The sequence below is a fragment of the Cotesia typhae genome, unplaced genomic scaffold (genome assembly GCF_013202065.1).
Source record: "Cotesia typhae breed Kobodo isofemale line unplaced genomic scaffold, CoteBio_Ctyphae scaffold_152, whole genome shotgun sequence".
Classification (NCBI taxonomy): Eukaryota; Metazoa; Arthropoda; class Insecta; order Hymenoptera; family Braconidae; genus Cotesia; species Cotesia typhae.
In genome coordinates, this window is record NW_027423776.1 from 7,210,551 (window position 1) to 7,225,033 (window position 14,483).

Here is a 14,483-nt window from a genome sequence, read left to right on the forward strand (position 1 = left end):
CACGAATTCGAATCACGGATTTTGTTGTATTCGTTCTGTTTATTTTTCACTATCTGTGGCCACGCGATAACATCGAGAACCAAGTCGATTCCGCTCGTATTCGAAAATCGAAAAAGCACTTGAACGATTTCACTGATTCGAGTGTACTACAAAAAAATATTATTTCAATTTATATTTTATATTGTATATTTTATTTATATTTTACTCGTTTGTGAAACTTTCACTCGATGTATAATTTTACTGTTAACTGTTTTTTAATTTTAATACTGCAAAACTCATCGGTTTTAATGGTAAAGTACTCGCATGAAACAAAACTTGGGTACTTAAGCTTAAAGCTGTTATGAGAATACTAAGTGAGTACTAAGTTTCGGGAAACATGAGAATACTAAACCGAAGGATTTTCTATTTTTTATTGACATATTTGTAGAGTTGTAAAATTATCTGACCTGTGATTTTCTTCTTATATATTAACAACATCAATATCCTTTTCAATATTTCTAATACTACATATTTTTTATGGAATACAACATATATTTATTTTTTCGTAAAATATACCGGAGATTAATTCAATTTTATTTCATTCAAGTGTAAATAAATTTCAGCACTTTGATAGAGGTTTTTTTAGTCAAACCACTCGAAATGTTGTGTAATATTTGACCACAAAAAAACAAATATCCGCTTTATTTTTCATGTTTACGGTTAACGTGACAATTTTTTATTTATTTTCAAAATTAAAATATACGCTAAGTTTAAAAAACAAATTTAAGAACATAATTGATTTTTTTTAATTGAAAAAATTAGGAAGTGTATAATGAAAAAAAAAAAATTTTATGATGAAATATTAAATTTTTTAGTGTTAAAAAAATAAAAATTTGGACGTCTAGACTAGAAAACTCTTTTAAGACTTTTTAAAAATAACAACAATGAATTCGAACATTTATAATAAGACAAAAAAAAAGTAATCGTAAAAAATTCAATAATATTATATCGACTTCTATAATTGTAGTTTAACAATAGACTTCCGAGAAGAGGTTCGAATATTGAAATAAAACAGAAATAAACCTTCGGAAAACAGTTGTTCGATACGATCTTTGGCTGAGCTTATTTTTATTTCAGCAAACAACGTTCTCTTGAGTGATTTTGACGGAAATAGGAAATATTATACGGACCACAGGTGCTCTCTTCTAAAGAATAGCGAGCATTAATATTTTCCTACAAACTTCACTGCTATCTTCTTGCTAATTGATAAAAAAAAAATCATAATTTTTACTGTAAAAAATTTCCGGGGTAGATGATTTTTGATTGATGCAATCTTTTTGGAGTGAAATTTACTTTAATTTTATATTTACTGAATAAAAATCAAAAATAGTCATTTTTCGTTTAAAAATTACAAAATAAGTATTTAAAAGAGTTGCAAATAAAAATAATAATAAAGTTAAGGAGTTCTACCGAAGGTTATTCGCAAATAAAATAACGATAGCATCAGAAATTTTATTACTTTCTCAATAATCCGTAGGGTGATTGATAGAATTGGATGAAAAACAGAAATAAATCCAATAGGAAACAATTCAACGAGGGATGGAGAGTATACGCAAGTAAGAAATTTGTCTATCAGAAAAGTTGCTTTCCTTCTATCAAGTTTTGATTCTGTTTGAATCAATATTTCAGAGGAAATTCGACTCAATTTAGTTGCTTCCGTGCAATTCCACCCCCTCTAACCGTGCTTTGTACACATAAAACTCCTACAAAGCACCGATGAATTCCACAATTGATCTGTCGGAAATGAGGCTCCAAATGATCTGTCTCAACAATCTCATGAGCAGATGGAAGATGGGAGAGAGTGGAAGGGTCTGTGAATGAAGAATCGGAACTCAACTCGACTCGGTAATTCAATTGCTTTAATCACTTTCGGATATTAATTGTTATCGGAACTAAACTGAAACCACATAAGCAATCTGTGGGCGAACCATTAATTACACAATATCTATCTCTCTTACTGATGATCTTGGCTCGTATAACTTTGGTCAATTGAGTTACTAGCTTATCATGACCGCAAGGCATATTCTACCCTCAATATTATACGTATGGTACGCAATCGGATATATGAATTAACCAGTACATTCGAGTAATCAATAGTGTTTGATACATACGTTGGTTAGCAATCCCATGAATGCGCTTCAAATTGTAAGGCAGGTTGTTTGAACTTATAGGAATTTGTATTGATCGGTTCGATATTTTTTTTAATTAGTTTTATATTAATAAGAAATTTTCTAATGGAGCCAGATGTGGCCCACATTACAATTTTTCATAATTTCTCTTAATAAATGTATCAATTAATATGTTAATTAATTAATTAAGGGGTTAGGGGTAGTCAGAATTTTCAAAAAATCATCATCAGACACAAGATTATCTACTAACAAAATTAATTTTTTTTTGTCCGATTGATTTTCGATGAATCTTTAAAGTTTTTTTTTTTACGGATAATTATTTTTGAGGATGAAGTAACCCCCGAATAAAAATTCTAAAGAAACTGGATGTAAACATCATTAAAAATTATTCTAATAATCTGTTGAATTATTTCGTAACAGTGATAATAACAACAATACTAATTATCATAATGCTCATGCGAAACTTTAGTTCTGAGTGACTTTACAGCCAACAGTTGTAAACAAGCTTAAAAAGTGAAACAAAAATTAGAGGACCTCTTCAAAGAGGCGCAAAATCAGCAATTATTGTTTTAAATTAAGAATTATTAAAATTATAATTTCCATAATCAAGAAATTTATGACGAACTTTTTTATGATAGACACTTCTAGGAACTAGTTCAACGTTCGTGGGAACCGGATAACGCTCCTACGGTATGGGGCGTGCAAAAATATAACAAGCGAGAAATATCACTTTCAATACCCGGTGCTAGAAAATTAATCGGCTTATTTTACTCGCGAGCTGAAATTACTCAAGCTACAAGATAATGAGCAAGAAAAAGAAAAAGAAAATATTTTCCTGGATGCTACGTGCTCTTATTCGTTTAGTTTCATCATCCTGGAAACTCTTCTTTTTACGTTTTTTATTCGAGCTTTTTCTCGAGAGTTGTAACTGCTAGGAGCTAATTATACATTGTGTATAAAACAATTGCATTGAATAATTTAAATTAATTAATGTTCTTTTATTGTATTTTCTATTGGAAAAAATTTGTAATTTTCCGGAAGAGTAATTTTGACAGAATTTACGTTTAAATTATTATTATAAGATGTATTGGTTTGATAATTTATCATTCCAAGAAATAAAAAAAAGTTATACATTGTGAATTGTGATCGTGACCACATGTTATACGTGGATAGCAACGAGAAAAATGGTTTGTAAAATAGAGTCGTCCGAGAATCCCCAGGCAATTGGATGTCTTACGGAAACTACGTATTCTTTACGGTCACTTATTTTTTTTTTCCTTTTTCATTTTTTTATTTCTTGAAATGTCACGGTAAACCTGTCTCTGAGTCTGTCCTTTCACGGTAACATAAAAATAACTAGAAACCACAATAAGAACTGTATTATTAGTTATTTCAAAACGGATACTGTCCTAAACTCGATTGTTTCAAAAACAATCATATTATGGTAATCGAAACAATTCTTGAAACTATTTTATGCTATCCTTCACAAAAAAAATTTTTTTTGCCGACAGGAGTGAAATTTCAGAGGAAACATTTTCCATTATCAATTTTTTTTTCTTTAGTGCAGCTTCCCGTATAAAATTTCTGATGCGACCTGACATGTCTATGCTGATATGCTCATATAAAATTTTTTTACAAAAAATAGTGTTGAAACTTTCCAATAGATGGCGCATGATCGCTAAATTTTCTCCTTACAAGAGAATTAACTTTGAGAGGTTAATGAATAGGGTAAAAATCGTTTTTGCAACTTTTCTGGAAAACTTATCTAATATATTTTTTTTAATAGTTTAATTAAATTACTAAGCCAATTTTGCTGAATTAAACACTTTAATTTACGTTAAAATTAACTTAAACCAATTATATTTTAAGAAAACAAGTTAATTGACGTATAAATTTTTTTAAAAATTACAACTACTTTTTTTAATCCTTATATATAGCCTGACCATGCCATATATAGCCGTAGCGGAAAATTTTTTCACAGGTTGTGTAATCATTGGAATAAATTAAAACTGAGTAGTACTTCAATGAATGAATTAAATAAATATTTCAACAACCTCGAAAGTTTGTAAAATTGGAATGTATTTCAACCGACATTGTTGTAAATTTTTTATCGACTGTACTATTCTCAAAATAAAAATTATCCGCTACTGCTACAACGAAACAAAAAACTGGGTTGCAGTAAAAACATAGTGAAATTGTTATTTCGCGTTTTAACCACATATTACCTTTAAAAGTACGCGTGTGTTTGTTAGTGTTTATAGCACAAGATGGCTATAAAAATTAACGCATTGAACATTGAAAGCAGCGCAGCAGTCACGCTCAAAACAGTAACAGTTTAATTATCTTTTGGTTGCCGATCGTTAAATACTATTAACTCCAAATACCAATAAACTATTTTTATTTTTTCTCCAGAATCAAAACCTCAGTGAATGTTTTAAAATAACTACCGATAAAAGTGGGTCGCGTTAAATTTTTATTTTATCCTCGCTTAATGTAAACATTGACATTAAAAATAGAAAAATGTAAAAATAATAGAAAATCGAGAAATAGAGACCCCGTGGAAGAATTGTAGCTTGAGGCGGTCAACTAAAGATTTTTATTTTGTAAGAGTTTGAGTCGACATAGCCGCAAGCTTTAGATTTATCCAGATTTTAGTTTTCATAATTTTATTTTTTTTTTTTTTTTAGATAAATTTTTTGCTTTTTGTACTCTTGTTATCTCTCGTGACATCAAGGTAGACCGCGAGAGAGTTTTGTATGCTCAGTAAACGAAAAACAAAAGAATGTAAACGCAGAACACTTTAAATCCGTATGGTCAACATAGAAGACTCTATAAGAAGTTAACGGTGGGTTTAATCACAAGCGTTTGCTCTCTGAAATGAAAAATTATTTTTTTTTTTTTTAACTGTTCATGCGATCAAAAGGGACGAAAGAACTTGAAAAAAAAATAATTGGAGACGATTTCTTAACAAATAAATTATTATACTTAAAACTTATAAAAAAATGCTACTTGTAAAAAAATTAAAAATAAATTTGATGCAATTTTTTACAAATATTAAAATTTATTTGTTCTGTTACCACAGAGTAATGACGTAACTTAAGTATAAAAATTTGAAAAAAGTTATTGAATTTTCAAACAATTTTTGATAACAATTAAAAAAAAACGAGCACAATACTTTAAAAAATTCGTAAAGAAAGTTGATCTGAAAAGGTAGAACCCTTTTTAAGATACCACCCAATTCCGCGGATAGGCCGAGGTGAATCTGTAACAATTTCATGTTACGTCTATGAACGGTAAAATACGTTGCCCGTAATCCTCCAGGAGTGATGTTTCCTTGAAAGTCACATAACTGTTGCACGGTACAGAGGCATTCCAAGCACCACCATCGATCAGTTGATTCTGATAATAGTCCTCCATTCCTGGGAGGCTATTTTTCAATCATTGTTTGTCATTAGATTTTAACGTTTATAAATATTGTTTAATTAAAAAAAAAAAAGTCAAATTACCTGTCGCCACATTGAACCAGCCCATATATATCCGAACCCAGTTCTTCGATATTTCCATTAAACTCAAGATATTTTCCTTGCAAAAACCCATTTAAAGTTATTCCTGTGATGGAAAAATTATAAAAATTCATAGATCTTATGGATTTCAGGATATTATGATGATAAAAAAGTTAACTTGACTCAGTTTAAACAATCTTAAATCAAGAATACTCTGAGCCCATTTGCTTAAAAATTGTATTTTTGATTTACAATTTTTTCTCTTAAATCAAGTTAGCTTTTTTGTCAGAGTATAATATTTAAAGAAAAAAAATCTGTAACAACTGCCTCCGTAGGTAAAATGACATCTCCTAACGCAACTGTGAAGCCTTCATAATCCCAATTTTTGATATTATTAATAACTTTTTGTGATGTGTTAGAGCTATGTGTAGATTTCCAAGAGATAGTTTCTTTAATTAATTTCCAATTTTCGAATTTTGCTTATTGAAGTTCGATATAAATTATGTTTTTATATTTCTTTAATCTGACTCCGGTTGCAACGCTAACATTTAAATTATTTATTAGCTAAAATTGATGTATTCAATATTCTTCACTTAACTAAGCATTTCTCCGCAGAAAAAAAAATTTTTCTTGTTTTAAGTTTTGATTCAATTTGTTTCATTTAAACTCTTTAATAATATTAATTGCGAAAAATTTATTAAAATAAAAGTATTAAGTTAATTAATTCAAGAAAAAAAAATTCGAAATTTTATAAGAAACAAATTGTAATAATACTTACTACCCAGGATCTACTGAAACTGGATCTAAACAAAACGAATCAAGTAGTTCTCCCCGATGTACTTCAAAGTTCGAATTAAAAGTACGTTCACACAAACAAGCACATAATTGACAGTGAACTTTTATTCCAATCTAAAATAAAAAATATTTTTCAGAATTGAATTTATAAAAATAATATATTTCACTTACGAAGATTGGCTGACATGCATGAAGTTTTCCGAAACATTTTTCTTATATCTCACGATGATAAGAGTTGTATTCTTCCAAATCAATTTCATTACAATCGCCTCTGCATTGATTACTACCTCTTAACTTTCTTTCATCAAAAGTGGTTATGTATAAACTATTGAAATGAGCAACCGATGAATCTACGAAATATCAAAACTTTTAAATTAAAAATTCTACGGTTTTACAAAATATTTCAGAAATTAGATTATACAACAAAAAACAAATTATCTCTACCTATATAATTAGATTTTATTATTGATGTGTAAACTATTGAAGTTATGAACAAAAAAACTGTAAGTACCGCGATTGAAAAAAAAGAAGACATTATGAACGTAATGTTTAGACATTTAATAATAATTAACGAAAAATAAAGTTCTTTATATACAAAAAAATAGCCGGCTACTCCCAGAAATTTTATCGTTAAAACGCCAATAGCGTTTTAGATATCCGAACACCTTTTTTTCTGCTTTGTACGAAAATGTTGTTTCGAAGAAGAACGGAGCGGAAAATAATTGTTTTTTTTTTTTTTAATTTTTTTATCTGATATAGACAATAATTATTGTTAAGTCATCGGTTTTGATCAATAACTATGTGTAATACGTACAATTACATATTACGATAAAATTGTAGTTAAAATGAAAATAACATTAGAAGAATGAATAAGTTCAAGTTTAATTGAGTTAATACTACTTAGAACTTTTTATTTTCAGTATTAATATTTCTAAATAAAATTTTTGTTGAAATCGGTCAATTTGCTTACCGAATATTTGGATTGAAAAATTTTCCAAAATAAGTTGTTAATTTTTGGACTGATGTTCGAACTTTTAATTGTTAAAAAAAAAGAAAAAATTATAAAATTATAAAAACTGAGCAATAAATTTTTTTTTTGAAACACCAATTACTATCATTAAAAATAATTGAATTTGACAATCAGGGTAATTGTAACATCGGGTTTTTACAATTATTGGCCTAAAGCACTGTTACGCACTGAGACGTAGTTAATTTCTTTTTTTTTCCAAAAAAAAAATTTTTATTATCACAACAAAAGTCAGGAGTACGCACCGCTTTGTTATGATTACGAAATAATATTTGGCAATAGACCAGAATTTTTTTATGACTTGTTGAGATTTATCAGGTGATAATTAAACAGCCAGGTTCCACGCATTTTGATTCTACAACAAAAAAATTTGCTACAAAAAATTCTTAAGATAAAATATCCTCTGACAGAATTTCCCTCGATACTATGTCCATATCATCATCATCATAATCATCACATCATGAGAATATTTTCTCGCCAAAAAGACGCAGATTACCAAACAAACACATCATTAATTTTTTTTTTATATGAAAAGCTACTCAAAAATTATCACCTAAAATGTATCGAGGCGTGCTAATAGTAATTTTTAATTCAATTTTCTCAGACTTTTGAATTATTATTAATTACCAGTATCTTATGTGGCAAAGGATGAAACAAGATTTCAGACGAAGACAAGTGATATGAAAAATAATATAGTTTACTTTATTAACTAATATCATTTTGTTGACAAAACATATCGTTGCACATTCTGACCTTATCATAACAACAAAAAATTTTTTTAAGTGTTTAAATGCCAAAAAAAGGAGGGGGAGGTAATAAAAAAACCTGTTTTTTTTTGTAAACAAAGGAAAGATAAATACACGAAAAAAAAAAATATTTGCTGAAATACGATAAAGTCCCGCCCACTGTAATAAATACGTTTTTAATTGTACGATAAGTTTCAATATATAATAATAGTGCTCATTAATTTTGTTTTTCAATAAGTAATAGTTTTGACTGATAAAATACATCAAATATAGTGATACCAATGATAAAATATACAATAATAAAAATAATTTTTTTTTTTTTGCCTTTGTTCAAAGCAATATTATCCACTCTTATAATTTAGATGAAAAATATGAAAATATATCATTCAAGCAAACTATTCGTAACGCGATTGGTCAAATATATTATAAGCATAAAAATAGATGTAATTCCATACCAACATTCAGACGCGCGCTTGCACGCGCAACGTATACTAGTTCAATATATTTTATTAATAAAAAATAATACTCGGTAAATGTCAAAATTAATGAACACAATTATTATCGATTACTGCGTATCAAACAACAAAAAACACATCTATAATAGTGGTTCTGAAATTCTAACACTGAAATTTTATCAAGTGCTTATGAATCAACGTTCAAGGATGCTATGGGGTACGAGCAGATTTCTTATCACAGAATTAAGCGATAATAAGACTAATCACTTATTACAGCAATCGATGTGAGCCGGAAGTTTCTTTCAGGTTCTAGAATTTGATAACAAGTTTAAATCTGAACGCTTTTGTCATATGGGTTATTTACGGCAAATTTCGTTAACAAATTATGAATATGTTGAATAATGAAAAATTTTATTATAAATATTTTATACAGTAATATTGTTAGAGATAAGGAACTAGACGTTCATGAGCGAACAAATTTTTTTCCATATATTCATCATGGATTTTTTTTTTCACAAAAATTTTCGAAGCCAAGTAGCCTCCGTACTCCGGTTGGCCTTGATAGAACCAGCCTATGCCGTTAATTGGCCGAGGAGGGTTCGTAACGACTTCTTGCAAGTCTACGAAAGGTACAATTTGAGTCATGTAATCTTCGGTCCACGATGCATCCCCAAATAATACGTGGTGCTTACATGACTCACTGAGCTCTGTAATTGTCCCATTGAAAACTGTAGGTGGCATTAATTTTGGACCCACATGTACTAAATCAATAGTCCTATAACACAATACGTGGAAACAATTAATTATTAAATTCGATCAATGAAAATAATTTTGTCGTAATTCATGATAATTAACCTTTCGGAACACTGTGAATATTGATCAATATATGACCAAAGATTATCGATATTTCCTTTACTGTCGAGAAATTGTCCTTCCACTGAACTGGTAAACGCTACACCTATTAAATTAAAATCTAAGTATTTTAATTTAAGCTAATAAAATTATAATGATTAATGTCTTCTAATACAATTTTCATTCCATCGTAAGTCCAACCTTTAAAATTATCAACAACTTTTTTGTGGTTTTCACAAAAATTTGTATACTTCCAAGAAATGCTTCCTTCAAGTATTTTTCCATCTCTTAATTTTCCTTGTTGAAGTTCAAGATGAATTTTATTTTTACGTTTTTTGAACCTCACTCCAGTGACGACACTAATCAAAAAATAATCATTAAAATTGTTATTATAATTAACTTCATTAATATTTTATGCGATTTATCAACACATTACTTACAATCCACGATCTACTGAAATTGGATCCAAACAAAACGAATCGATTATGTCGGCACCGTCACCTTTTAACTTAGGATCATCACTCCGCTCACATAAGCATCCACTTACTTGACAAAAAAGAGGCCAATTTTTCCTACTTTATATAATTGTAATATATTTTTTGTTATTATATATATATATATATATTTATTTATTTATAATATTATTTATAAAATATTTTATATATAAAAATATATAATAAATAAATAGAATTTCATTTACCGAAAATTCCTACTGAGTAAAGGTCCTCCCCTTCCCGCTTTATCCTTTATTTCCCCCAGTTCCCAAATTTGTCTTTAATGACAAATTTAGCTATTATATATGGCTATTATATATATATATATATATATATATATATATATATATATATATATATATATATATATATTCTATAGGAAATAATTAATATACAAATAGGATATAAATTTTAACTAAAATTTTTCCACTGTGTTAATCTTGAAACCTCTGATGCAATTGCTTCAACATAATTGTTGATGACTGATAATTTTTATCGCCATATAATATTGAACTTTAATGGATATCTTATCGATTGAAATATAAAATTAGATCTATTTTTAATTACTTGCCGAAATACATTATCTATTTTTTACAACGTACTAAAAATTATCAGGAGAAACAAAATGGAAAGTTTTTATCAAACTATAAAAATTAAGAATTAAATAAATCTGAGCTTTTTATACACTATTGGGGTTTTACGATTTAGCATTAAAAAAATTAAAATTTACAAAGTATCATTTGTCATTAGATATGTTAAATTAATTTATTAAAATATAGTAAAATTGATTCAAAAATTTTTACAAGTAACTATTAACTTAAATAAACTTAACACTCTGGTCTGTTTTACTTTATAACGTAAAAATAAGTTTCTGCCTACGAACGCCACGTACTATCATGCGACACCTAGTGGTGACTCGCCGAAGTAATCATTCTATAATTATTCTCGTAATACTTGTTCATCAATTTCACTTTTTGTTAATGCATTCAATAGTAAATATTTATTTTTTTTTTAGCTAAACAATTTTTCAATTTTTTTTTAAATATCGTATTTTCATTCCTGAAAAAAAATTCTTAAAAAATTTTCTATTATCACAGCAATAAAATGTGTCGATATTCAGCGGTTATATTAAAAATGGATAGCCATTTTCTTTCTTATCGGCGTTAAATTTCACACCCGCAATAATATTGGATTCAAATATCTTCGTATGATTGATAGCGCATTTTCATTTTAATTTCCTATCTACCCTCACCTTTAAATTCTAAGTCAGAGGTTAAACATACTCGGATTTTATTGACTGTCGCAAATTGTGGGTGAACCTAGGTCCCCGAGGTTATTGAGTTGAACGAATATATATACATACATGTAATACAGAAAGCATTCATTTAATTGCACGTGTGTGTGTGTGTGTGTGTGTGTGTGTGTGTGTGTGTGTGTGTGTGTGTGTGTGTGTGTGTGTGTGTGTGTGTGTGTGTGTGTATTGGTGTACGCTTGTATGCATGTGCCCGCATGCATCATGGTCACGTAGCAATATTCAAATAAAGAGCTCGTTGCTCGTACCTCATATCCCTATCGTTGGAAACTGATGGCACAGAAACTATATTGTAGCTAGTTCACGATGAAGCTATGATGCTCTCAGTTCTCTATTCTATTCTCTATCCTCTATTCTCTATCTTCTATCTTCTGTACCATTCTATTCTATTCTCTTTACGAGACTACTTTCAGTGTACGATGCCATGATGGTAACGGCTGTTAGTGTAACAAACGAGTCTGTTTTAATGCCAAGCTATTCCCCTTAAAATTAAGGTGTCGCTGCAGTGATAATATTTTTTATCTAGTTAATTTTAAAGAATATTGACATTTTAAAGACTTATTTCTTTTTTTATAACTTGTTGCGATTTTAAGGAAAATGATTTATTCTTTTTAATTTATCTATTTGATTTATCTATTTTTAAATTATTAATAATTTACTGAAGAATTAACTTTCTTAAATTTGAAAAATGTCCAATTTCAACTAATTTTTTTGAATAGAAAAATATAAAAAAATACGAACATAATTTTCATTGCAAAACATTATCAGCACTAAAAAATGTGTACAACATCAGTGTAAGACTAAAAAATAATTATCAAAAGTAAATAAAGTTCTTAACTTTTTACATGAAAAACACTTGAAATTTTAATTTCTTAGCCGGTGGCTTTACACCGAAGAATTTTATTTAGATTTTTTCTACTCCTTACCACTTAACAACTTTTTTCCTATCAACTTTCTTTATTCCCAAAAGATCCCCATTGAGGCGTCTTAATTAATCCTGTCGCTGGCTAGAACACGCTCGACGTCAATCTTAGCGTTAAATTAATTAGTACTCGGTAACTTTGACAGAAACTTGTAAAATAAAAATCTAAATATATTATAGGTCTTGAACTAATTATAAGAAAAAATTGTTCACTCATAAATAAAACTTGTCAATTCCAACCGGTCGTAGCATAGCTGTACACCGAAAAAATTCTTTATTTTCTTCTTTAAGTCATACATCTGGAACTAGGAACTACTAATGCGCATGCGCACTTCCAAATCTGTATTACAGTCCAGACACACTATATTTAATTTGATCAGCTATTTTGTGGTTGAATTTTGACTATCAGATTTTAGGTTTTACTTTTTATACCATTCATTGAGAGCTCCAAAGCTCATAAAAATTTTACTCTTTTTGCAATAAAAAAAGTGAAATTTTGCACAAGAGAAAAAATTACAAAGAATGAATGAATATAAAAAATATGGAAGCATTGATTGAAAATAAATAGATTTATTTTTTCATGTGATTGTTTAATATACTCAACTCGATTGATAACAAAAATAACGAATGTGTATACACTTGCAAAATTCCAATCAACGGCAGTCAAATATAATTCTATCGAGTCTATTCATTATTTATTTTTCTTTGGTCATCCATCCTACTCGCATTGTTTTTCGTTATACAGTCAGCCATGATTTTATCATCAGAAATTTAAATAAGCAAAACTGTAGGGTGATATTAGGTTTCAATTTAAACCTCTGCATTTGCATTCCTTATTGTTTTTGGATTTAACACACACACATACACTTTTCACCGAAACGTAACTTCATAATAAAATACAATAATGCATTATGCATATCATAATGCGCATATGTGTGCTATAATGCCACTATATCTACACATGCGATATTATTAATTTATTTTTCAATTGTGCAAATCTACATTTAATTCAATTCTCTCTCTTTTCTTAGCAGATGTGGATTTTATTTATTCTATTTTGCTATTGTTGTTATTGTCGTTGTTTATTATTTTTATTGTTGTTTATTTATTATTTATTTATGTGTTTAATAATAAAAATCAGTCATGCCATGTCAAAAATTTGTTTTACACAATAAAGGGATGGCGGTGCTGTTTGTTGGATTCTAAATTGGTGAAAATAATTCATTTCAACTGTCAAAAACAAACTGTAACTACAGTTATGTATTTAAGTAATGTGATAATTTATTTTTTTCAGTGTACAAATGAATTTTTATTTATTTTCATTATTTTATTGGAAAGTTAAGAAAACATTTTTTTTTTATCTACTAAAAATAAAAAACAAATAATTTGTTTGTTTTTATTTTGTAACCAATTTTTCTTTTTTTAGGTATTAAAATTAAATTAATTTTTTAATTTTTTATTAGGTTGTATCTTTATCCAAATGAAAAAAAAATTTTCGAAAAATTTTTATGTACTGTTTTTTATGATAAATTGCTGGATTGAAACAAAAGTTTTTCCGATAATTTCCAATGAAAATAAAAAAATTATTTTCATCTCTATTTAACAATTTATAAAATATTTTTCTGTTGAACATATGGTACATAATTATTTTCACTTCAAGTAGTTAACTGTTATTTTTTTATTTACATATATATTGATATCAATTAAAAAATAAATAAAAAAAATACGATTGACGAGATAAAAAAATTAAAAGTGCGTTTTTAATTTTTTACTTAGCCTCTGGCTGCATGTTAATCAAAAATAAAAATAAAATGCAGAAATTAAAAGTCAGTTATGGAAAAAAATAGCTTTAATATTAAGCGATATTTTGAATAAAATTTCGAACGATTGAAATAAAAAACCAATTTGCCAGAAATGTATGGATGAAAAATTTGCTGTTCACGTTTCACTATTATCATTATGAACGTGCATGTACATTCGTATATAGTCCGCAGTAAATAATATGTAAAACAGTGATTTAACATCTGGCCATTTCATCGAGTAAAGCTCGAATCGGAACACGATTCCGAAGTTGTGGATCGTGAATGTGTTTCGCAAAAGCATGGAGGAAACGCAAAAGTGTGTATATCCGCAATATTCTGTCAGTGCGATTGATATGACGAAAATTCAAGCGCTATACTATCTTATTGCTGTAGAAATTTACCATGAC

At 28.2% G+C, this 14,483-nt stretch overlaps 2 protein-coding genes across 2 annotated transcripts in view; one reads left to right on the top strand and one right to left on the bottom strand.

Moving 5' to 3' along the window:
• Positions 1–14,483, top strand: part of LOC141536184 (TWiK family of potassium channels protein 7) — a 169,687-nt gene that overhangs the window by 129,918 nt on the left and 25,286 nt on the right. The gene's annotated exons all lie outside the window — the stretch shown is intronic.
• Positions 9,136–11,605, bottom strand: LOC141535853 (uncharacterized). Its single transcript, XM_074256011.1, has 5 exons — positions 11,601–11,605; positions 9,987–10,118; positions 9,748–9,905; positions 9,550–9,652; positions 9,136–9,469 (listed from the first exon to the last, which is right to left on the bottom strand). The coding sequence occupies exons 1-5, from the start codon at positions 11,603–11,605 to the stop codon at positions 9,136–9,138; spliced, it is 732 nt and encodes a 243-aa protein (XP_074112112.1).

What these genes read in the sequence shown, in the direction of transcription:
- LOC141535853 (XM_074256011.1), bottom strand. An exon ending in ATTTCAGTAGATCGTGGATT is followed by an intron (nt 9,906 to 9,986) that starts GTAAGTAATGTG and finishes TTTTTTGATTAG; the next exon opens with TGTCGTCACTGGAGTGAGGT. An exon ending in AGTTGTTGATAATTTTAAAG is followed by an intron (nt 9,653 to 9,747) that starts GTTGGACTTACG and finishes TTAATTTAATAG; the next exon opens with GTGTAGCGTTTACCAGTTCA.